This window comes from Neofelis nebulosa, chromosome 11, assembly GCF_028018385.1.
Source record: "Neofelis nebulosa isolate mNeoNeb1 chromosome 11, mNeoNeb1.pri, whole genome shotgun sequence".
Classification (NCBI taxonomy): domain Eukaryota; kingdom Metazoa; phylum Chordata; class Mammalia; order Carnivora; family Felidae; genus Neofelis; species Neofelis nebulosa.
Genome location: NC_080792.1, coordinates 25433255 through 25457057, shown reverse-complemented (window position 1 = coordinate 25457057; position 23803 = coordinate 25433255). Strand labels below are relative to the sequence as shown.

The following is a 23803-nucleotide window of genomic DNA, read 5'->3' as shown; positions in this document are numbered from 1 at the left end:
GCACAAACAGGGGAGGGGCAGAGAGAGAGGGAGACACAGAACCTGAAGCAGGGTCTGGGCTCTGAGCTGTCAGCTCAGAGCCCGACACCCAACTTGAAGTCACAGACCGCGAGATCATGACCTGAGCCAAAGTCAGATGCTTAACCGACTGAGCCACCCAGGCACCCCAATTTTTCTTTTTTTAAGAGAATGGTTTTTATTTTTTTTATTGCAAAACTGAACCATTCTAAAGACATGCACACCTATCAGTGCTGCTTAAAAAAACAAAAAACAAAAAACAAGTGACAACACCAAAGGCCAGCAAAGATGAAGAGAAACAAAGATCATATATAAAATGATGTAGCCATGAGAAAACAGTTTGGCAGTTTTGTACAAAACCAAATATGCACCCGGTAACCGCACTTACCATGGTGAGTATTTTGTTTATCACCTCACTATGCTGTATACCTAAAACCAACAATATGATATCAACTGTACTTCAATGAAAAATAAATGCTGAGGCACCTGAGTGGCTCAGTCGGTTAAGCGTCTGACTTTGCCTCAGGTCATGATCTCGCAGTTCATGGGTTCAAGCCCCACATCGGGCTCACTGCTGTCAGCACAGATCCCGCTTCAGATCCTCTGTCTCCCTCTCTCTCTGCCCCTCCCCCATGTGCACTATCTTTCTCTCAAAAATAAATAAAAACATTAAAAAATAAATTTAAAATAATGATAATACATTTTTTAAAAAAGAAACCTCAACTTGCAAAAAACTGGAAACAATCCAAATGTCCTCCAATGGGTCATTGTTTAAACAAACTATGGTACATACACAACATAGGCTACTACTCAGCAATAAAAAGCAATAAAATGAACTAGTGATATACAGACTAACTTGAATGGGTCTCAAGACTATCCTGAGTGAAAAGAGTCAATCTCAAAATGTTTAATATTGTATTATGCCATTTACATAACTTTCTTGAAATAACAAAATAACAGAGATTGAAAACTGATCAGTGGCTACCAGGAGTTAGCGATGAGGGGGCAGGGTGATGAGTGTGGCTATAAAGGCAAAGCACAGGGAGCCCTGTTGGGATGAAAGAGGTGAGCATCTTGACTGTGGCAGTGGTAACACGAGTCTACACATGTGATAAAAACTGTATAGAGCTATAGATACACACACAAGTGAGTGCATATATAGAACTGCTGAAATCCCGAGAACCTTTGTGGATTGTACCAATGTCAGTTTCCCGGCTTTGGCACTGAACCGTAGTTATGTGAATTGTTACCGCTGGTGGAGGTGAGTGAAGAATGCAAGAGACCTCCCTGCACATTTTTAGCAACCTCTTATGCATCTGTAATTATTTTAAAATAACAAATTTTAAAAACTGGATCATAAAAATAAAGCTACACAAACCTATACAAGAATTATACAAATACACACATTTTTAAAATACACACTTATACACAACTTTGCTTGAATAGATTACACTATATATGAGCTTTTTTTATAACTGGCTTTAACCACTTAATATGCTGTGAATCTCCTCCCCTTTCTATAAACATATGATCATTTTTAAGGACTGTAATGTTACAGTGTGCAGATGCATTATTTTTATTTTTTTTATCTAATTTCCTTACTCATGAACATTTAGATTGTTAGCAATTTTCTTTCATAAACATTGCTATGAATGTCTTTATACATGTATCTTTCTACACATTCTTCTGAACATGTCCAATTATCTCCTTAACATAAACTCCAGAAGTGCAGTTGGTAGGCCAATGAACCCTTCTGTTCTGATGAATTTTGCATATTACACTGTAGAAAGATTTCACCAATTACCACCCACCAAAAACGCATAACTGTGGCTTATAAACTCACACATATTCCTAAATTTGCAAAATTACTAGCCCAGATCTTTTAACACCAAATCCAGTGATCCTAATACTCAGATAAGCATATGTTGACCAAAAGCAAGCTAAGAGCCTTTATCACATTGAATTTTTTCCCCTCTAAAATGGTCTACTGGGAGGAATTCATTAAGGATGTGATGTCTGGCAAATTATTATCATGCCACTGTAAATTCAAAGCAAATTCTATTCAACACCACCTAAGTTCTTTCATCATACCAGGAAGTCAATTTTTGTATTAAATAACATGGGGGTACATCAAGAACTGCTGTATAGAGAGTTTACGACTTCTTTGGATTTAAACTCTGAAGTTACAATCCTCTGACAAAGAACTCTGGCTGTAACTTCAAAATGGTACAGTGAAAGGGATACGGAAATGTTCAGATGTGGGGCGTCTGTCTGGCTGGCTCAGTTAGTAGAGCATGCAACTCTTGACCTCGAGGTTTAAGTTCAAGCCCCACACTGGGTGTAGAGATTGCTTAAAAATAAAAATCTTTAAAAAAAGAAGGAGGAGAAGGAGAAGGAGAACAGGAAGGAGAAGAAATGTTCAGTTGTGATAGAAAAAGAAAAATATTAGCAAATATTAAGTAAAAAACTGTGGACATTTTGGGGGCACCTGGGTGGCTCAGTCGGTTGAGCATCTGACTTCTGCTCAGGTCACGATCTCGCGGTTTGTGAGTTTGAGCCCCGCGACGGGCTCTGTGCCGACAGCTCGGAGGCTGGAGCCCGCTTCGGGTTCTGTGTCTCCCTCTCTCTCTGTCCCTCCCCTGCTCTCACTCTGTCCCTCTCTCTCAAAAATAAATAAACATTAAACAACAACAACAAAAAACTGTGGCCATTTTTTTCATTATAAAAATAATCAACCATATCAGCCACTTATACAGAAAATATCTCCAAATATCTTCAGCCGCAATTCACGAGGTGACAGGAGAGACGGGAAACAACCTTGTCCCTGGTGGTTAGGTGTCTGCTCTCCACAACCACCTCACCGAGATCCCGACATTAGCTGGTAAATGAAAGAACAAAAGGGCCAAAGCTCGGTGTGAGGGCACACGTCCCTGCATTCACCAACACAGTGCCACTGCGAGACGGAGAGCGGTTTCCACAACTGACCAATAAACAAGAAAGAACATTGGTTGGCAGGGGGAAAAAAAGCCAATTTCAAATGAGGCCTGTAGTTCAAGAATTCAAGGTTCTGCAACCAAAATAAATATATAAAAAGGGTCATCTAATAAACCAAATACCTCTTCCTGTTAATTGTCACACATGAAAATATGGAAGAGTTATTTACCACCATATTTTAGTCAGCTGGTGTACGAGGTCAGCCAGGCTGTGGCTGCCAAGCAAAACACTCACCACTGCAGCTCCCAGGGGCAGCGCATTTAGGCTGATGACTGAGCTGACCTGTGACCTGTGTCATGGGGCCAAGAACACCCACCAGAAGGACCTGTCTGTGGCCCTCAAGTGGTTTCTACGATCCAATGTGGCTCCCCACCCAATGCCCCCGACTCTTCCTTCTCTTTTCTACCAACCCATCTGTGTCATCCTTCATCCGGCCACACTCTGGAATTTGAGTAACATAAGAGGTACCAATGGATGCTGCCAGGCCATGGTGCTGGCCCTCAGGGATTAAAGCAAGAAAAAAAAGGTTGAATAAACACGATCTTAGAAAAGAGATTACCAGTTGGCTGTAAAACAACACTGCAGCCTAAACACAGTCTTACCATCCTCTCAAATACAGAAGTATGTGGGTTCCCACATAAAAGCAAGGGTGTTTGTTTTTTTTTTAAGTTTTTACACTACAGAGAAAAACATTTTTATAACTAAAAATGTGACTTCATTAATTTGAACTCCACTAATTTAGAATTTCGGCTGTTTGGCTAAAATGGAGGTTAAACGGACTTTCGTGTTGTATTTTAATTCTTTTTTTTTTAACGTTTATTTATTTTTGAGACAGAGAGAGACAGAGCATGAACGGGGGAGGGGCAGAGAGAGAGGGAGACAGAATCGGAAGCAGGCTCCAGGCTCTGAGCCATCAGCGCAGAGCCCGACACGGGGCTCGAACTCACGGACCGTGAGATCGTGACCCGGGCTGAAGTCGGACACTTAACCGACTGAGCCACCCAGGCGCCCCTCATGTTGTATTTTAAACAAAGTACTTCAACGAGGGAGAAGCTTTAGGACAAGTGTTGTTTAATGTCTACAAAAAAGGGGTGCCTGGGTGGCTCAGTCAGTTAAGCGTCCACCTCTTGATTTCGGCTCAGGTCATGATCTCACGGTTCCTGGGTTTGGGCCCCCCATCGGGCTCTGTGCTGACAGTGTGGAGCCTGCTTGGGATTCTCTCTCCCTCCCTCCCTCCCTCCCCCTTTCTGCCCCTCCCCTGCTTGTGCCCTCTTTGTCTCTCAAAATAAATAAATAAACTTAAAAAAAAAAAAAAAGAAGGAAAGTAATATTTAAAAAAAAAACTTCTACAAAAGAAGCATATTTAAGGACTTTAGCATATTAATTGTTGATATGCAAATAAATTTGCTGATTAGAATTTGCAATGTGTATAGACCTAGAAACTATTCAAAGTTGTCTCACCATGGTCATTTCACTTGATTGCTTTCCAAAACCCCAAGAAGCTGCCTGACAAAACAGGAGTATTCTCATTTTAGAGGCACCAGAAACAGAGAAGCCAAGTAGCTTGCCCAAGATCACAATGTAGGAATAAACACATCTTATATCTAATATCCTTACAATATGAATAATATTTAGCTTTTTTATTACAGTAAACCCACAGGACATCAATCTAAAACACTCCCACTAACTACTTGGAATTTCTATACATACCTAAAACAACTTGTGCCACACACGTATTATCCAGCACAAAAATTGTATGTTATGATTAAAATCATGTAAAGCTTATGTGAATGGTAAGAAACTAAAGGAAACAGAAAGTTTTAAGCCTAATAAGGAAAGTGGAAGGATGTCAGATGGGACTTTTTTGTAACTGTTAGAAATCATAAACTATACTTTGGTCAGGAAGCTAAATTTTTAAATTATATATTCCCTAATTCACAGCTTTCAGCAATTTAGACTGGTTTTATTTCACTTTCAAGCACACCCATCTCACATATGAATCTCAATAATGACAGATGACAAATTCATAGTTCAAATCATATTTAATGAAAAGCTGATGGACAGAAAGCTGTTGGGGTAAATTATACATAGATTTCTCAACAATCAAACTATAATCATGAGGTTCAAAAAAGAAACTGAAAATGCTTATGTCCCTTTCACTGAGGATTTTGCCATAAAATGATTTCAAAATTGACATATTGATACTATCTCTTTCAGCCCACAAAACACACACTCTGACAAATATGTAATGTTTTGCCAGTTTAAAACACAACCTGAGTAAATAAACAAGTAACCATTCAGCAAAGTATGGAAGCATTCCTAGAGACTTTTCTTTCCCTTAGCAAAGAGAAAATTGCAGAAATCATTCACAAAACTAACTAGAATCAGCCCATTCACTGGTTCAACTATGGGAAAGGGAATGTTTCAAAAGGGCCTATTCATAGGAAAAAGCCAAAGGCTAAAAACTGCATATAAATTTATGATAGCAATTTTGAATGCGCCAAGCAGGACCTAAAAGGTGTTTAGATTCATGGGACTCACAGAGAATCCTATATGTTGCCATTCAACTGCCAGAGTGAAAGGAAGCATAACTATTAAAATGTCACAGTTTCAGCAGCCACCATGCAAGATAATACTGTCTTTATTTTCTCAAGAAACTGATAGAAAAAATGACTTGAAAATCCAGATGCTACCCAACACAGCGGGGAAAGGAAGGAAGGGAGTCCTCGCAGTAAAATGCACTTGCCCCTCATTTTCATGTTTTAAACAAGGCTAGTTCTACTGCCCCCATTTCAACTTTCAGTCTGAGGGAGAAATCATCAACCCCGGGCAAACTCACGCATCTTCTAAAGTGATCTTGCAAAAGGGGATAAATGAAAGAACAGGAAATAAAGGTTTTGACTCAAGATGTGAAAACTGACCTTCTTTCGGCCCCTCGATTGGAGAAAATAAGGTGCCAAAAAAAGTCTCAAGTTATTTATTCCCTTCGCGAAACACCGAGTACGTGACCCTGGTCACCATTCAACTACACCAACAGCAGAGCAGACGGCTTCAACTTGAAACAGCTAATGAAACTGAACAGCAAGCATGCCAAAGGGAATAAAGGCACAGCAGCGGACACAGGCATCAAAAATTCAAAGAAAAAAAAAAAAAATGTTGCAATCACTGAATTGTTTCTGTCAGTTAAAACCATGTGACCTAATTCAAACAAAAGACTCTCTTCCTGTTTCTCAGCTGAGGGAACATCAAGAAACTCCGAGGAAGGATCATTCATTCAGGCAGCTCACTGCAAACAGGAGGAAGTCACACTCCACTCAAGGCCAGGCTAGATGGGGGACAGCCTACCCATGCTGTAAACAATGTAATCCTCACAATTACATTGTATATAACGGCCCTCAGACATAAAGTACCTGTTATTGTGACCTACTGTGCTTTGAAAGTGCTCCAAAATGTGAACAGATGATCTGGCGATTCTGTGTTCCAAGATCGTCATACAATTTGGTGTCGTAGCTCTTTAACCATTGTGTGAATTCGTCTGCGATTCTGCTTCCAAACGGAGACTGTGTACCATGAGGGCCCACAGAATCCAGCTCTGGAGCTACAGAAACTGGGTGTAAACCTGGTTCCCGTCAGCCTCGAGCCACGTGAGCCTGGACAACCCCCGAGGTCTCAGTGTCTCACGTGCAGACCCAACCTCACAGACCTGACAAGCGATCTACACATGGACAGGCACCTAAGGCAACAAGCCCAGCACCTGGCCACGCAGTACGTGTGCAATAAACCACTGCTAAATGAATGATGACGTGTACGTTAGCCGAGTCTCTTGGCTGAATGCACGTAGTTTCTTATAATGTAAGAGGGATCCCTGGAAAAACAAAAAACAAAAAAACCATCACAGTGGTGACTGGAACCTAACAATGCTGAACAGAAATGGAAAACATTTATTTTTATGTTTTTTAATTTTTTTTTTTTTTTTTTTTTTTTTTGAGAGAGAGGGAGAGAGAGAGAGAGAGAGAATGAGAGCATGCACGCCTGAGCGGGTAAGGGGCAGAGAGAGAAGGAGACAGAGAATTCAAAGCAGGCTCCACACTGTCAGTGCAGGGCCCGACGTGGGGCTTGAACCCACAAACTGTGAGATCATGATCCGAGCCGAAGTCAGACACTCAACCAACTCAGCCATCCAGGTGCCCCCAAAATAATGACCTTTTTAAAAAGAATATGTAAGTACAACAAACTGAAGTTCAAATAAACATGATGTGATGGGGCACCTGGGTGGCTCAGTCAGGCGAGCATCTGACTCTTGGTTTCGGCTCAGGTCACGATCTCAGGGTTGTGGGATCAGGCCCCACATCGGGCTCTGCATTGAGCGTGGGCTTGGGATTCTCTCTCTCTCTCTCTCTCTGCCCCTCTCCCCTGCTTGTGTTCTCTCTAAAATAAAAAAGTTAATTAATTAAGAAAATATGATATGGTATGTACATAAAATGGACATTATTCAAGCTAAAAAGGAAATTCTGACACGTGCCACGTGGATGGAAGTGAAAGAAGCCAGACATGAAATGACAAATGTTATATGGTTCCACTTATAAGAAGTACCTCAAAGAGGCAAATTCACAGAGACAGAAAGTACAACAGAAGTTACCAGGGGCTGGGAAAGGGGCAATGGGGGGTTAGGATTTAATTGGTACCTAGTTTCCACCTGAGATGATGAAAGAGTTCTGGAAACATACGCTGGTGGTGACCATACAACACGGGGAATGTACTTGACTGAATCACACACTCAGAAACAACCGCAATAGTAAATTTCACGTTATGTAAATTTTACCATAAGAAATCAGACTATGTGAGTAAAATCTTTCCGTAGTATAGAAGAGCTAGTAAGTCGTAACAGACTAGACTCCCCTCTCAAATGCCAGCAGTAAAACGTGCTCGTCTCTGGAATACCATGCAACATAAAAAGTCTCGAACGTGGCCAAAGTCCCATGCTTCCCTGCTAACTGTTCTGCCTCCTGACATTCCACTGCCGTGTAGGACTTCCTCCTGCGGCAGGTGCATGCCGGTACCTACCGTTCCCTCTACCTGGAATATTCTTTCATTTGCATGGCTCAGTCCCTGGTTTCGCTACTGTCTCTACTTAAATGCTGCTTCCCCAGAGACCCTCTATCTAAAGAAATCTCTTGCTTGTATTTGCTCCCATTCTGTCACTCTCCGCAACTTTGCTCTGCTTTATTTTTCTTCACTGCACTTGGCATTTTCAGAAATGATTTTATGTATTTATTTCTTTATGTATTGCCCATCTCCTCCACTAAAATACAAACTATAAGAGGGCAGGGACTTCATTCCTCATGTTCACAGAAAGATTTCCAGCCTTTAAAACAGTGTCTCATGAAGACGGGGCACTCAGTAACTATTTTTTTGATAAATAAACTTTAAAAATGCACAATTACTGAAAAGGAAATATGTCATATAGAATATATTAATTTGGGGCATCTGGCTGGCTCAGTCAGTGTAGCATACGACTCTTGATCTCAGGGTTGTGAGTTCAAGCCCCACACTGGGTGTAGAGATTACTTAAAAATAAAATTAAAAAAATATATATATACAGGGGCACCTGGGTGGCTTGGTCAGTTAAGCGTCCAACGCTTGGTTTCACCTCAGGCCATGGACTCACAATTCCTAAGATCGAGCCCCAGGTCAGGCTCTGCACTGATAACATGGAGCCTGTGTGGAATTCTTTCTCTCCCTCTCTCTCTGCCCCTCCCCAACTCGCTCACTCTCTTAAAGTAAATAAATAACCTTAAAAAAAAAAAGAATACATTAATTTTTTGGTCGCATAACAGTAATACAGTATAATCCCATATTTGTAGGAGAAAAAAAGACAGATATAAATACACATGTCTATCTACAGGCATGTGCATTAGAAAAAGTAGGGAAGAATATATACCAAATATCAACAGTGGCTTTCTTTATGTGAAGAAAATACATGACTGTTTTCCCTCTTGTTTTCATATTTTCTAACTTCTCTACAATGAAAGATTTGTGTGATTAAAAAAAAAAAAGACAATTTTACCAGCAAATCAACTAAGAGCTCACTCCACTTATATAATTACAGATATGTAAAAAGACTTGACTACAAGAAGTTCATCATAGTTTTACACATAATGACAAAAACCAGACAACCAGGGGCGCCTGGGTGGCTCAGTCGGTTAAGCGTCAGACTTCGCCTCAGGTCATGATCTCGGGGTTGGTGAGTTCGAGCCCCACATCGGGCTCTGTGCTGACAGCTCCGAGCTTGAAGCCTGCTTTGGATTCTGTCTTCCTCTCTCTCTGCCCCTCCCCTGCTCATGCTCTCTCTCTCTCTCTCTCTCTCTCTCTCAAAAATACATAAACGTTAAAAAATAAAAAAATTTTTAAAAAGACAACCAAAATGTTCAATGTTAGTTAAATTACTGACATACTGACATCCATAAGACAGAATACCATACATCCATTTATAAGCTTATGCTGTAGGAAAACACTGACATGAGGAAAATGTAAGTTGGGGCGCTTGGGTGGCTCAGCCAATTAAGTTTCTGACTCTCTGATTTTGGCTCAGGTTATGATCTCACGGTTGTGAGATCGAGCCCCATGTGGGGTTCTGCGCTGACAGCACAGAGCCTGCTTGGGATCCTCTCTCTCCCTCTCTCTGTGTCCCTCCCCCGCTCCCTCTCTCTCTCTCACTCTCCAAAATATACAAGTAAACATTTAAAAAACGTAAGTTAAAGAAAGAACATGTAGAATATGACACATTTTTAAACAAGAGAATTGATGGCATATACACCAAAATGTTAATGATAGTTACTTCTGATTGCTATTATTTTTACTTTTTTTTTTCCTTCTTTGTGCTTCGCTGTATACAAAGGTACCAAAAGTAAATATGCATTATCTGGTATTCAAAAAAATGAGCTTATACTTGACACATCCCCAAAGGCAAGGGAATTAAAAGCAAAAATGAACTATTGGGACCTCATGAAGATAAAAAGCTTCTGCACAGCAAAGGAAACAACCAACAAAACTAAAAGGCAACCAACGGAATGGGAAAAGATATTTGCAAATGACATATCAGACAAAGGGCTAGTATCCAAAATCTATAAAGAGCTAACCAAACTCCACACCCAAAAAACAAATAACCCAGTGAAGAAATGGGCAGAAAACATGAATAGACACTTCTCTAAAGAAGACAACCAGATGGCCAACAGGCACATGAAAAGATGCTCAACGTCGCTCCTCATCAGGGAAATACAAATCAAAACCACACTCAGATATCACCTCACGCCAGTCAGAGTGGCCAAAATGAACAAATCAGGAGACTATGGATGCTGGAAAGGATGTGGAGAAACGGAAACCCTCTTGCACTGCTGGTGGGAATGCAAATTGGGGCAGCTGCTCTGGAAAGCAGTGTGGAGGTTCCTCAGAAAATTAAAAATAGACCTACCCTATGACCCAGCAATAGCACTGCTAGGAATTTACCCAAGGGATACAGGAGTACTGATGCAGAGGGGCACTTGTACCCCAATGTTTATAGCAGCACTCTCAACAATAGCCAAATTATGGAAAGAGCCTAAATGTCCATCAACTGATGAATGGATAAAGAAATTGTGGTTTATATACACGATGGAGTACTACGTGGCAATGAGAAAGAACGAAACATGGCCCTTTGTAGCAACGTGGATGGAACTGGAGAGTGTGATGCTAAGTGAAATAAGCCATACAGAGAAAGACAGATACCAGATGTGTTCACTCTTATGTGGATCCTGAGAAACTTAACAGAAACCCACGGGAGAGGGGAAGGAAAAAAAAAAAAAAAAAGAGGTTAGAGTGGGAGAGAGCCAAAGCATAAGAGACTGTTAAAAACTGAGAACAAACTGAGGGTTGATGGGGGGTGGGAGGGAGGGGAGGGTGGGTGATGGGTACTGAGGAGGGCACCTTTTGGGATGAGCACTGGGTGTTGTATGGAAACCAATTTGACAATAAATCTCACATATTAAAAATAAAATAAAATAAATAAAGTAAAATAAAATAATAAAATAAAATAAAAATAAAATAGAATAAAATAAAATAAAGTAAAAATGAGCTTAAGTTAACTGTGTGTGCCAAAAGCCGCCTTCTTGCCTTGTTTGAGCGCCATCTAGTGGTTGGAAAACATAAGACAATTTTCACAATGCAGTAAAGGTTTCTAAAGGTGATCTTTATCAAAGGACATTATGCAAGCACAAAGACAAGTATTACTATACTACGTGGCTGATCTAATTTTCTGAAACAACTGAACAATTAATTCAAAAGAGTCAGAGTATTCTCAAACTTTAGGAAATAGCAGTTATCGGAGAAACTGGTAATTCCTGTTGCTTTTTTTTTCAGCCCTCAAATATTTTAGACTGTCCCAAGACAGAGCCTTTCCTCTTTTTTAAACTGATTGATATTTAATCCTTGAAAGAAGCAGAAAGTCAAACACTTTTACATGCTTTATGGTGTTTTATACCCCCCCCCCCATACACACACACCAAAAAATCTAGAGGGCAGGTGTTACTGTTTCCATTTTACAGAAGCTTCAAAAGTCCCAGTGAGATTAAGCAGCTTGCCTAAATTCACAAAACTAGTCAGCAGTGGAGCTGAGACAGTGGAACCAGACAAAGTTGGTCTGGCTCCAAAATCTCTGCTCCCCCTATCATGCTTCACTGCCTCCATTCCTTACAGGTCACTCAAAAAGTCAGTGCACCTTTTCGGTAAAATGATTCTCATTCTTAATAAGTATACAAAAGCATGTGGACTCTTAAAACAAATAAATAAACAAACAAACAAACTAACTAAAAACAGAAACAGAATCATAAACACAAAGAACAGGGGTACCTGGGTGATTCGGTCAGTTAAGCATCCACCCGAGTCTTGATTTCAGCTCAGGTCATAATATCATGGTTCATGAGTTCAAGCCCCAAGAGGGGCTCTGCACTAACAGCAAGGAGCCTGCTTGGAACTCTCTGTCTCCCTCTCTCTCTCTGCCCTCCCCTGATCGTGCTTGCCTGCACTCTCTCTCTCAAAAATAAACATTTGAAAGGAAGGGGAGGGGAGGAGGGGGAAGGAAGGAAGGAGGGAAGGAAGAAAGGAAAGGAAAGGAAAGGAAAGGAAAGGAAAGGAAAGGAAAGGAAAGGAAAGGAAAGGAAAGGAAAGAAACCCGGTGGTTGCTAGGAGAGGGAGGTGGAAGAATGGAGGAAATAAGTGGAGGGGATTGAGAGGTTTAAACTTCTAGTCATAAAATAAGTCATGGGATGAAAAGTACAACAGAGAACACAATCAATAATGCTGTAATGACGTTGTATGGCGACTACACATTGTGGGGAGCGCTGCACAATGCAGAAGAAGAACTGTTGAATCACTAGGTTGTCCACCTAAAACTAATAGAACCCTGCATGTCAACCGTAATTCAATGAAAGTTAAAATTAAAAAATAAGTGCGCAAGCTGTCACTACATGGCTGAGCATTGCTCTCAAATCTAGAGCTGTAAGCTCATTAAGTATTTATGTTCAAATCAAGCATCAATTGAAAACAAAAGAACTTTTAAAATATATCATTCTTTTTTATTTTAAAAAAATGGTTTTCTTAATGTTTATTTACTTTTGAGAGGGAGACAGACAGACAGACAGCAGGAGTGGGGAAGGATACAGAGGAGTAGACAAAGAATCTGAAGCAGGCTCCAGGCTCTGAGGTGTCCACACAAAGCCCGGTGTGGGGCTCGAACTCACAAACCGTGAGATCATGACCTGAGCTGAAGTCAGACGCTTAACAGGCTGAGCCACCCAGGCGCCCCTAAAATACATCATTCTATGCACGGTTCTGTTAGCTGGCTATGCCAGTTCCAGGAGGATGCAGTACTTTCCATTTCCCGCGTCGGCACAGACACTCAGACCTTCATCACGCGGTGGATCCATTCCCGCAGCTCCTGGCATGTGGGTTTCCTGCCCTACTTTCTCTTCTTTCCTGCTCCTTCCAATCTACCATTCACCCTCCCCAACAAGTGATCTCCCTAAAACAATACTTTAACCAAACCCACTCAACAAGAACCTACAACGCTAATCCTCAGCTTTTCAACAGGTGTGGCCCAAAACAAGCACCCTTCTCCAGGCCACGAGACCCGGGCCGGCTTATGACTCTGCCCTGCAACACCATGAATCACGTTGGGAAGCATTTTTAGTGATCCGTAAAATCTGGTCCCCACCTATCACACTTGTGTCTCGCGCCCTGCCAACACAAACTAGAAGAATTAATGGAAGTCCTTCAGTCATGCTTTACTCACAGCACAAGAATCGCTTTCATCCACACGTACATGGCTATTCATTGTGGCACTCGCTTGCAATGTAGTAACAAAACATTGGAAGCAATCCAAATGGTTAATGTATTTGGCTATATTAATTTTGGTATATTCAGGGTATATGCTATGCCCTCATCAAAAAAGAATGAGGAAGCTAATATAGAGAAGGCTCTCCAAAACACAATCCAAAACCCCACATACAGAAGTGCATGTAACATACGTTAGTGTCTAAAACGAGGGAGATGTACGTGCATGCGTTTATAAATGCATGTGCTACGGTCTGAATGTTTGGATCCCCCTCCCATAATGCATATGTTGAAATCCTAACCCCAAAAGGTGATGGGATTAGCAGGTGGGCCTTTGGGGGAGGGGTGAGACCTTCAGGCATGGGATCAGTTCCCATTATTAGAAAGGCCCCCACAGAGCCTGCTCACCCCTTCTACCACGTGACGGCCAGAGAAGGTCCTGGCTACGCACCAGGAAGAGGGCCCTCACCCAGTCATGCTGGTGTCACAGCCGCAGACTCCTGGCCTCTAGAACCATGAGCAGTAAACTCCGCTTGTTCATGAGCTCCCAGTCGGGGGTGGGGTGGGGTGGGGTGGGGGGTTCTGTTACAGGGGCCTAAACGGACTAAGACAGCATGAGACGTCCTCTGAAAGCACATCTAAGAACACTTGGCAACATCGGCTGCCTCTGGGGAAGGGAACTGGACACACGACAGGATGGAGGAAGGGAGACTTACGCTTTGTAACTTTTTGTGTCTTTTGAATTTGGGACCTCAAGAATGTATTATCTTTTCAGACAAAAATAAATGATAATTTTTAAAATTCCAGCTACAGGGGCGCCCGGGTGGCACATTCCAACCCCTCTAAAACACTTTCCAGAGTCCTGTAATTCTGACTATTCTACACAGCATCCATATACCTTCTAACATTGCACCTACCTGAAACATACATAACTGATCCTGTAACCGAATTATTTAAAAAACAAAACAAAACAAAACAAAGACACTGAAGAAGTAATACAGTGGACCCTGAACAATGCAGGGGGGTTAGGAGCACCGACCCCTGCACCGTGGAAAATCCACATATTACTTTTTTCTCAAAATTTATTTATTTTGAGAGAGAGAGGGAGGGACAGGCAGAGAGAGAGAGAGAGAGAGAGAGAGAGAGAGAGAGAGTGAAATCCGAGCAGGCTCTACACTGGTACAGAGCCAGACACGGGGTTCAATTTCACAACCATGAGATCATGACCTGAGCTGAAATCAAGAGTTGGACGCTTAACCAACTGAACCACCCAGGTGCCCCTGGCATGGGAACCACCACATATAACTTCTGACCCAAACTTAACCCCTAAGGGCCTACTATTGACCAGAAGCCTTACCAATAACACACAGTCTATTCACATGTATTTGTATGCTATATGTATTATATCCTATAGAACGTCAGCCAGAGAAAACACTATGCCATTAAAGAAAATCGTAAGAAAGAGAAAACAGATTTACAGTACAGGGCTACATTTATTAGAAAAAAAATCCACATACACGTGGGCCCGCAGAGTTCAAATCTGTGCTGTTCAAGGGTCAACCGTAATTTCTGCTGAAGGACACAGTGACAGTCACAAGGTGATGCAGTCAGAGTATCTAATAAAATGAAAGTCTGATCCTGGCCTTTATGATAAAAATCTTTCAATCACATTAGGACAAAATCGAAACTGCTTTCTTTTTTACAAGACCCCTCAAATCTGCCAAGCCCCCGCCCCTCACCTCCAATTCCACACACCAGGCCTCCCCTCTGCCCCTCCCCTACTGGGGCCAGCCCCTCCTCTTCCCTAGGGCTCAGGAGGCCACTTAAGCATCTCTCCTTCTTCGGTTGCCTCCAGAAAGGGCTACTGGCTGAGGGCCACAGGGGTGGGAAGGAGACTTCCATGACATAGCCTTTGGTACCTTCTGGGATTTGAACCATGAGAATGAATTCCCTTTCAAAACATAAGTGCCACTTCTTCCCAGGAAATCTGTGACTCACCCTGTCCCGCTCTACCTCAGACCCTGAGACGCCTGCTGCTGTGTTCATGCTCCACTGAACTCATGCGTTGGTTTACAGACAGATTATAAGCTCTTCGAGGGCAAGAGACGTTATCTAGTTCTTCATTATATCCTGAGATGTAAATGGATAAATTTAGCTTACAGGGGCGCCTGGGTGGCTCAGTCGGTCAAGCTCAGACTTCAGCTCAGGTCACGATCTCACGGTTGGTGGGTTCGAGCCCCGCGTCGGGCTCTGTGCTGACAGCTCGGAGCCTGGAGCCTGCTTCGGATTCTGTGTCTCCCCCTCTACCCCTCCCCCGCTCATGCTCTGTCTCTCTCTCTTTCAAAAAACTAAAAAATAAACATTTACAAAATTAATAATAGCTTATAAATAACGAAAGGTCATCTGTTCCAGTCACAAGCACGACACATATTACAAATGTGTTCCCATATACCATACCCTCACGGGGGGATACTCGGATGCCCACAAACCAAAAAATAATAAGCACGGTTTTGTTTCTTGTTTTTGCTGCTATTATTTAGTATTTAGAAATATATAAAATCGGTCATGCAAGTCATTTTAAATATTTTATTAAGAAAAAATAAACAGCATATTATTTAAACTCTACTCTTAAATTAATCTTGATTTTATTTCAGACTTTTGCTTCACAAGTAATTTTAATACAGTGAAAAGTTAAAAACTATTGAAGAATCTTAATAGGATTTTGCAACCATGCCTGGAAACTCGAACAAAATCTGATTACTCTAGTGCCAAAAATAATTTATAGTAAGCAAGAATTAGATTAGTCCTAAAGGCCTTACAGTGTCTTAAAAAAAAGGCAGACATCAATTTTTGGCTGCAAAAAATGGGCTGCACTTGAAAACCGCACATATGGATCCAAGAAATTCCAGGAGTGAGCAATCTAAAAACCATCTAAATTCAGAGTCTTCTCTACAGAGATTCATCGTAGTGCTGAATAATTCATACACTAGGTAATCCCATCTCTGACTCTGCCAATGAGGCGGCACCTGCTAGCTCAGGGCCTGCTCAATGTCAAGGCTCTACAGGTCACACATCAAACACCAGCACCGAGGGGCAGGGACAATACCAGCACAAAGGGGCAGACGTACAATGCCACAAACGAAGCCTCCAGGACCATCCCACACACACACCTGCACGATGCCGCTTATTCACTTTACAACTTTTCACACTTTCTAAGATTCCTATATGCTTTTTCATATAAACTAGGGTGAATTAAGAAAACGGAATGACATCAAAGAGAATAAGTACGTGAGGACAGCAAAGGATCTTCGAGAAAGAGCAGTGATTAACAAAACTAACTATGAAGCCACAGTAATTCAAACCACGAAGCACCAGCAAAAATATGGCAAACTTTAGAGGGTACGAAATAGACAAAAAGAACTAACGAATTCTTCCCATCACTATTCCTTAAGAAGTTCATCCTTCCCCCAGTGCTCCAAGGTGCCAGTTCTGCATAAATCAAATACATGTCCGCATACGCACCCTTCTTCTTCTTTATTAGCATTTGCTCTGTGCCGTTTAAGTTTTAGAATCAGTTCATCAAAATCTCTCCACCTTATCCCGTCAGCCCCCATAAAAAGCTGTTGTGATTTTTAACTGGAATCACCTTCTCTGTAGGTCCATTTGGGAAGAACTGACATTTTTACGGCAGTCTTCTTCATCTCTAAACATGGTATCTCTCTCCATTTAGTTAAGTCTTTTTCAATGCCTTTCAGAAGACACTAAAAACTGTGCTGTACCGTAGCTTACACAAGTGAAAAGAAAATGTGTGTGACAGCAAATGACGAAGTCTCTCTATGCCCTTTTTCCTCTAAGTCTTATTTCAACACGAGCAGTGGCACTCAGTGAGAAACTCCTCACGGAGTAAGGAAACAGATTCATTTTCTTTTTTTTTAATTCAAGTTAGATAACATACAGTGTAGTCTTGGCTTCAGGAGTAGAACCCAGTGATTCAACTCTTACAAAGGACACCCAGTGCTCATCCCAACAAGTGCCCGCCTTAATGCCCGTCACCCCTTTAACCCATCCTCCCACCCACCCCCACGAACCCCCAGTTTGTTCTCTGTAGTTACGAGTCTCTTATGGTTTGCCTCCCTCTCTGTTTTTATCTTATTTTTCTTTCCCTTCCGCTATGTCATCTGTTGTGTTTTTCAAATTCCACATATGAGTGAAATCACAGGATATCTGCCCTCCTCTGACTGACTTATTTCGCTCACATAATACGCTCTAATTCCATCTACGTTGTTGTAAATGGCAAGAGTTCATTCTTTTTGACTACCAAGGAGTGTTCCGTTGTATAGATATACCACATCTTCTTTATCCACCCACCAGTTGATGGACATTTGGGCTCTTTCCATACTTCAACTATTGTCAATAGTGCTGTTATAAATACTGGAGTGCATGTGCCCCTTCAAATCAGCACTCCTGTGTTCTTTGGATAAATATCTAGTAGTGCCACTGCTGGGTCAGAGGGTAGTTTTATTTTCAATTTTTTGAGGAACCGCCATACTGTTCTCCGGAGTGGCTGTACTAGTTTGCACCCCACCAGCAGTGCAAAAGGGTTCCTCTTTCTCCTCATCCTCGCCAACATCTGTTGCTTCCTGAGTCATTAATTTTAGCCATCCTGACAGGTGTGAGGTGATATTCCATTGTGGTTTTGATCTGTATTTGTTTCCCTGATGATGAGTGATGCTGAGCATCTTTACATGTGTCTGTTGGCCATCCGGATGTCGTCTTTGGAAAAGTGTCTATTCGTGTCTTCTGCCAATCTCTTCACTACATTATTTGGTTTTTGGGTGTTGAGTTTGGTAATTTCTTTATCGATTTTGGATACTAACCCTCGACCCGATAGGTCATTTGCAAATATCTTCTCCCATTCTGTCGGTTGCCTGTTAGTTTTGTTGATTGTGAAGGAAAACGGTTTCGTACTCTGCTGATGCTATAATTGTCTTCAGTTTGACGTCTCCCACCAAGCCACAGCTTCTTTAACTTTCTAAGGATCTCAGAAGCAGTAGTAAGTACCCACTTCCTATAACATGCAACTAATCCATGCTATCACATGAAACCGTAAACTAAGTGAAACTTCCAAGGCCCAATCCAACTGTATCCAGAAACTAGAAACTGAACATTATTGCCAAACTATATAAATAGTTCACAAAAAGGAAATAGCAATAATCCTTACTCTTTAAACACATAAAAATACACATACGCTTGATCATTAAAGAAAGGCAGATTGGGGGTGCCTGGGAGGCTCGGTCGGTTAAGCAACCCTTGACCTCGGCTCAGATCATGATCTCATGGTTTGTGAGATCAAACCAAGCGTCAGGCTCTGCTGACAGAGTGGAGACTGGTTGGGATTCTTGCTCTCCCTCTCTCTCTCTGCCCCTCTCCCACTCGTGCCCACACTCTCTCGCAAAATAAATAAATAAACTTAAAAAAAAAAAAAGGCAAATTAAAACCATAAGGACCACAACATACATCCATAGATTTTTTTTTCTTTTTAATTCACCATCCAAAGGCAGAGAGACAGGCCTCCCAAGCCTGGGGTTGAGGGAGAGGGGAAATACTTATTTGTCACCGTTATCCTATTTTCATACTGAAAATTGGTGAAGGAAAGGAATTAAGTGTTCACCCTTATTTAATCATAGAGTAAAAACTGCATATAACTTAAAAGATGAAGGAGAGTTCTTCTTTACAGAAAAATTCCAGTTAACAAATACAAAAGAAAGGATCAAATTAAAAATATCACCACTTTGTAATTTCTTATGAAACAGGTGATTCAGACCAAAGTCATCAATGGAGGCTAAAACACACTCAAACCTCAAATCAATCTTAGCACAGTAACTGATACAAAACCACAGTTTCTGTATCCTGATGTAGCACAATATCAAGTATATGGAATCACTTACATAGTACCCTTACCAAAACTGTTTAAGTTGCATCAAGCCTTTAAATCTGACTTCCAGTTTACAAAACACACACACACACACACACACACACACACACACACACAGAGTTACAAGATATGAGAAGCAATCAGGTAAATCCAGAAGGTGGAACATTCTACAGAAAAACACACCCAGTTTGTTGAAAAATTTAATAGCACAGGGGAAAAAAAATGTGGCAGGGGCTGGAGAGTGAATATGTCTATCATAAAGACATTTAAAGGGCATCTGGGTGGGTCAGTAGGTTAAGCATCTGACTCTTGGTTTCGCTCGGGTCATGATCTCACAGCTCGTGAGATCCAGCTGTCAGTGCAGAGCCTGCTTGGGATTCCCTCTCTCTCCACCCTTGCCCCGCTCATGCTCTCTCTCCCCCTCTCTCTAAAAATAAATAAATAAAGACATTTAAGAAATGTAACTGGGGTGCTGGAGTGGCTCAATGGGTTGAGCATAGGACTCTTGATTTCGGCTCAGGTCATGATCTCGCAGTTTTTGTGAGTTCAAGCACAGAGCCTGCTTGGGATTCTCTGCCTCCCCCTCTATCTGCCCCTCCCCCATTCAAGCTGTCTCTGTCTCTTAAAAGAAATAAACTTAAAAAAAAGTTTTTTTCTCTCTGTCAAAAATAAAAAAATTTTTTTAAATTTTAATGGCTGCAGGGTATCTACAGAAAATATTTAATCAGTTTTCTATTTGTGGATGTTGTTTTTAGACTTCTCTCATAACAAATAATGCTGCATACATCATTTCCCCTGTGCCCAAATACATCTCTAGTATAAATTCTGCAAAGTAGCATTGCTGGGTCAGAGTGTTCGTGTTTATAATTTTGACAGATCTTGCCAAACTGTTCCATGAACTTGTGTCAATTTATACTCCTACAAGCAGGGCAAGAAGGTCTGTTTCCCCACCCTTTTGTCAATTTAATGCAATTCGAGACTCTTTGACCTGTGCCAATTTGACAGATGAAAACCAAAATCTCCTTTTTAACTTTATTATAAAAACTGATAGGCATATAATAATGTAGAAGTGACTAGAATACTGAATACCCACATAGTCAATACCTACACAGGTTTAGTGTGACAGGCAGAACAGCAGCCCCCTAAAGATGTTCTAGTCCCTGGGATCTGTGAATGTTATGTCACAGCATATATCAATACCTCATTCCTTTTCATTTCTCAGTGATAGTCCGTTGCATGAATGTACCATATTTGGCTTATCCATTCATAATTAATACCATTCTGACTGTTTCCATATTTGCTTCACCTACTTTTTTCAAAGTATTTTAAAGTAAAATAAGGACATTTTCTTCTATAACCATAATACCATTATCAGACCCAACAAAATTAACAATAAATCCTCCTACCGAGTCCATATTGACATTTCTACAGTTGCTTTATAATGTCTGTTAGAATTAGGAACTAAATAAGTTGCATTCGTTGCTTCTGGTAGTTACATTTCTTTCTTTCTTTTTAATTTTTTTTTAATGTTTATTTTTGAGAGAGAGGGATATAGAGTGCGTGCTCACGCACAGCAGGGGAGGGACAGAGAGAAAGGGACACACAGATCTGAAGCAGGCTCCAGGCTCTGAGCTGTCAGCACAGAGCCCAACGAGGGGCTCAAACCCACAAACCGTGAGATCATGACCTGAGCTGAGGTCGATGCTTAACCAACTGAGCCACCCAGGTGCCCCCCTCAAACCACTTTATTTAAAAAAAAAAAAATATTTTAATGTTTATTTATTTTTGAGAGAGAAAGAGAGAGAGAGACACAAGAGAGTGAGCAGGGGAGGGGCAGAGAGAGGGTCGTTGGGGTTTTTTTTCATTTTCTTCATTGTTTTTTTCAAGTTTATTTTCTGTAGCCATTTGAATGAATAAGACAGTTGCATATAAGCACACGTTTACAAAATACATTTTACTTAACTGTAGGGAAAAAAAAGCAAGGGATAGAAGCAAAAACAGAAAAAGCAAGACATGTACAGGATGCTGGCACTTGTGTTTAAACAATTTTGTAAAACTACATGAGACATATATGCTTAAAGGAAAGAGAAAAACTTCTTTCCAACTTTCCATACCTTTTGGATTTTCTACGGGTACATGTATGACAGAGGATGGACAGAAAGAACGTTAAAAACTTTCTTTTTTGAATCGGCACACCACACAAGTTTACATGAATTTTCAATCTCCGAATAACCTCTTACCTGCTGGTTGGTGCAGGGAAAGAAAACGAGAGGAGCTGATTCCAGAACGGGTCATTCTCAGAGATGGATTCTGTGCCCGATAACTTTTTTAAGTACTCATTTTTAGGAAGATCACCGATTCTGCTGCTGTTTGATCCCATCTTCCAATCTGGTAGATAACTTGTCCTTAAGCCTTCATTTCCGCAAGACAATCTACAAAGAATGAAAAGAAATTTCAAACTTGCTCAACATTAATCATACTTTTCCCATCCTTGACCTAAATGAAAAAAAAAAAAACCCAACCCAGAAAATTACTTAAGGAAATCACACTTCTCTTTATTTTTAAATATATTAGACACCAGATACAAAGTCACAAAGGAGAGAAAGGGGCTAAAATTAAAATCTGTCTTAGCTAACACACACACAAAAGTCCAACTCCATGCTTTAGATCTTCAAATGAGCATAGCTCTGCCTAGGAAACGTCTCAAAGCAAATCCCTAACAATGGTAACTTCTTACCAACTGTCTGAAAATGAAGCTACTTTTATTTTTTAATGTTCATTTATATTTGAGAGGGAGAGAGAGGGAGAGAGCACAAGGGAGGCGCAGAGAGAGAGGGAGACACAGAATCCGAAGCAAGCTCCAGGTTCTGAGCTGTCAGCACAGAGCCCGACACGGGGCTCGAACCCATGAGCTCCATGAAATCATGACCCCAACTGAAGTCGGACGCTTAAGTGACTGTGTCACCCAGACGCCCCTGAAAATGAAGGCCTTTTACAACAAATGATGGTGATAAAGAGATAGAGAGTGCATACCTTGAACGTGCTCAGAAGGGGGGCAAGTAGCCAAAGGGACGGCCATCAGCTACCTACACTCAGGGGAGAAGGAACCTGAAGTGAGTTATGTGCTGAAAGAGAATGGGCTCCCCGTTCCAAAGCTGACACTTAGTGTCCCTCTCGTTGTGCTGTCATGCATATCAGCATTAGCTGACAGGCTTCTTCCCCTAAACCATGAGGCACTTGGTTTCTCTGACAATAAAAACTATCTGATTCACCTTCCTCTCCCCAGTGTCTAGACTAGCAAGTAACAGGTATGCCCTGAGCAGCACGCTGAAGGAAAGCTTAGGCGAATAAATGATCAGCATCTGCAACATCTGTTGTGCTTGAGGTTTTTTTGTTTGTTTTTCTTTTTGTTCTTTTAACAGTGCAAACCATTTATTCTGGCTTCTTCTGGTGGTCCTCAGGGTCATCAGGGCACACTGAGCCCCACACAGCACCGCGGCAGACCTGGGACACAGCAAGGCACAGAGGTGAGTCCAGCATCAGGTGACACTGACGGCCAGGGACGTCTGAGCACCAGGAGGCGGCCAGGCACTGGCCAGGGGCGTGGGGACCCCCGAGGGACAAGCAGTTCCAGTGTGTACTGAGGGGGAACAAACTGACCCCAACGTGGGCCTTACGGCAGTTCCTCGGGACATTCACAGCACAGGGGTGAAAACGCCCCTCAGCGCATCCATGAGCAGCAGGCCAGCCTCACGGCCCCACGGCAGCCCCCCATTCCTCATACGCCTGTCAAAGGGGCTCCCCCAGGGCAAGTGTCCGCCAACCACACTAGGGTCCAGCCCCCTTGTTCTGGGAAAGGCCGGAAGCTGGTAATGGCCTCAGGGCCCAGCTGTTGCCGAGGCCACCCCAGGCCCCGGGGGGGGGGGGGGGGGGGGGGGGGGATGTGCAGACAGGGTGGGTGCAGAGATGGGGCCAGGGAGGGGACTTCTGCAGGAAAGGGCTCTTCTCTTCCCAAAGCCCCACCCCTCCAGCCAGGTGTGGACAAGTGACGATGGTGCTGTAGGGCCCAGCTGTTCCCCAGGCAGCCCAGGGAAACCACGGTGAAGGCAGAAGGTTTAGTTAAAGCATGAATTGCTGTCTTCATCAAACCACACTTGACATAGTTCTAGATCATGCTCTATCTCAATTTGTTCAGGAAAGCCTCTTACTGACAATATCAAATGGTGGTAAGATGAATAATAATTACACTATGCTAAAATTACCATCGCGATGAAAGGAAACCATGTCCAAAGGGAAAACTCCGGTTGGATGAGAACCTCCACTGGTAGCGACTTACTTACTTACGTCTGTCCCTCCTTACTCCACAGAGACACTGAAGCCAACATCAGAATTTGGAAGCATGCCTTCCACATTCTCTTTGGAACTTTGCGACTGGACTAAGTTAAATTACCTAAATGGATGAGGCTCCCCCAGTGCACACGGACAGCCGGT

General features: G+C 42.0%; 1 protein-coding gene across 8 annotated transcripts in view; it reads right to left on the bottom strand.

Moving 5' to 3' along the window:
- The window catches only part of DYM (dymeclin), a 357662-nt gene that overhangs the window by 306635 nt on the left and 27224 nt on the right, over positions 1-23803 (bottom strand). For 7 of the 8 annotated variants that reach the window (XM_058692153.1, XM_058692154.1, XM_058692152.1 and 4 more), the window contains one exon: positions 21553-21744. In XM_058692153.1, the coding sequence (XP_058548136.1) occupies positions 21553-21692 (140 nt within the window). In that variant the 5' untranslated portion in view covers positions 21693-21744. Of the gene's footprint in view, positions 1-21552; positions 21745-23803 lie in introns of those variants that run through there. The other variant, XM_058692158.1, reaches the window with a different exon arrangement.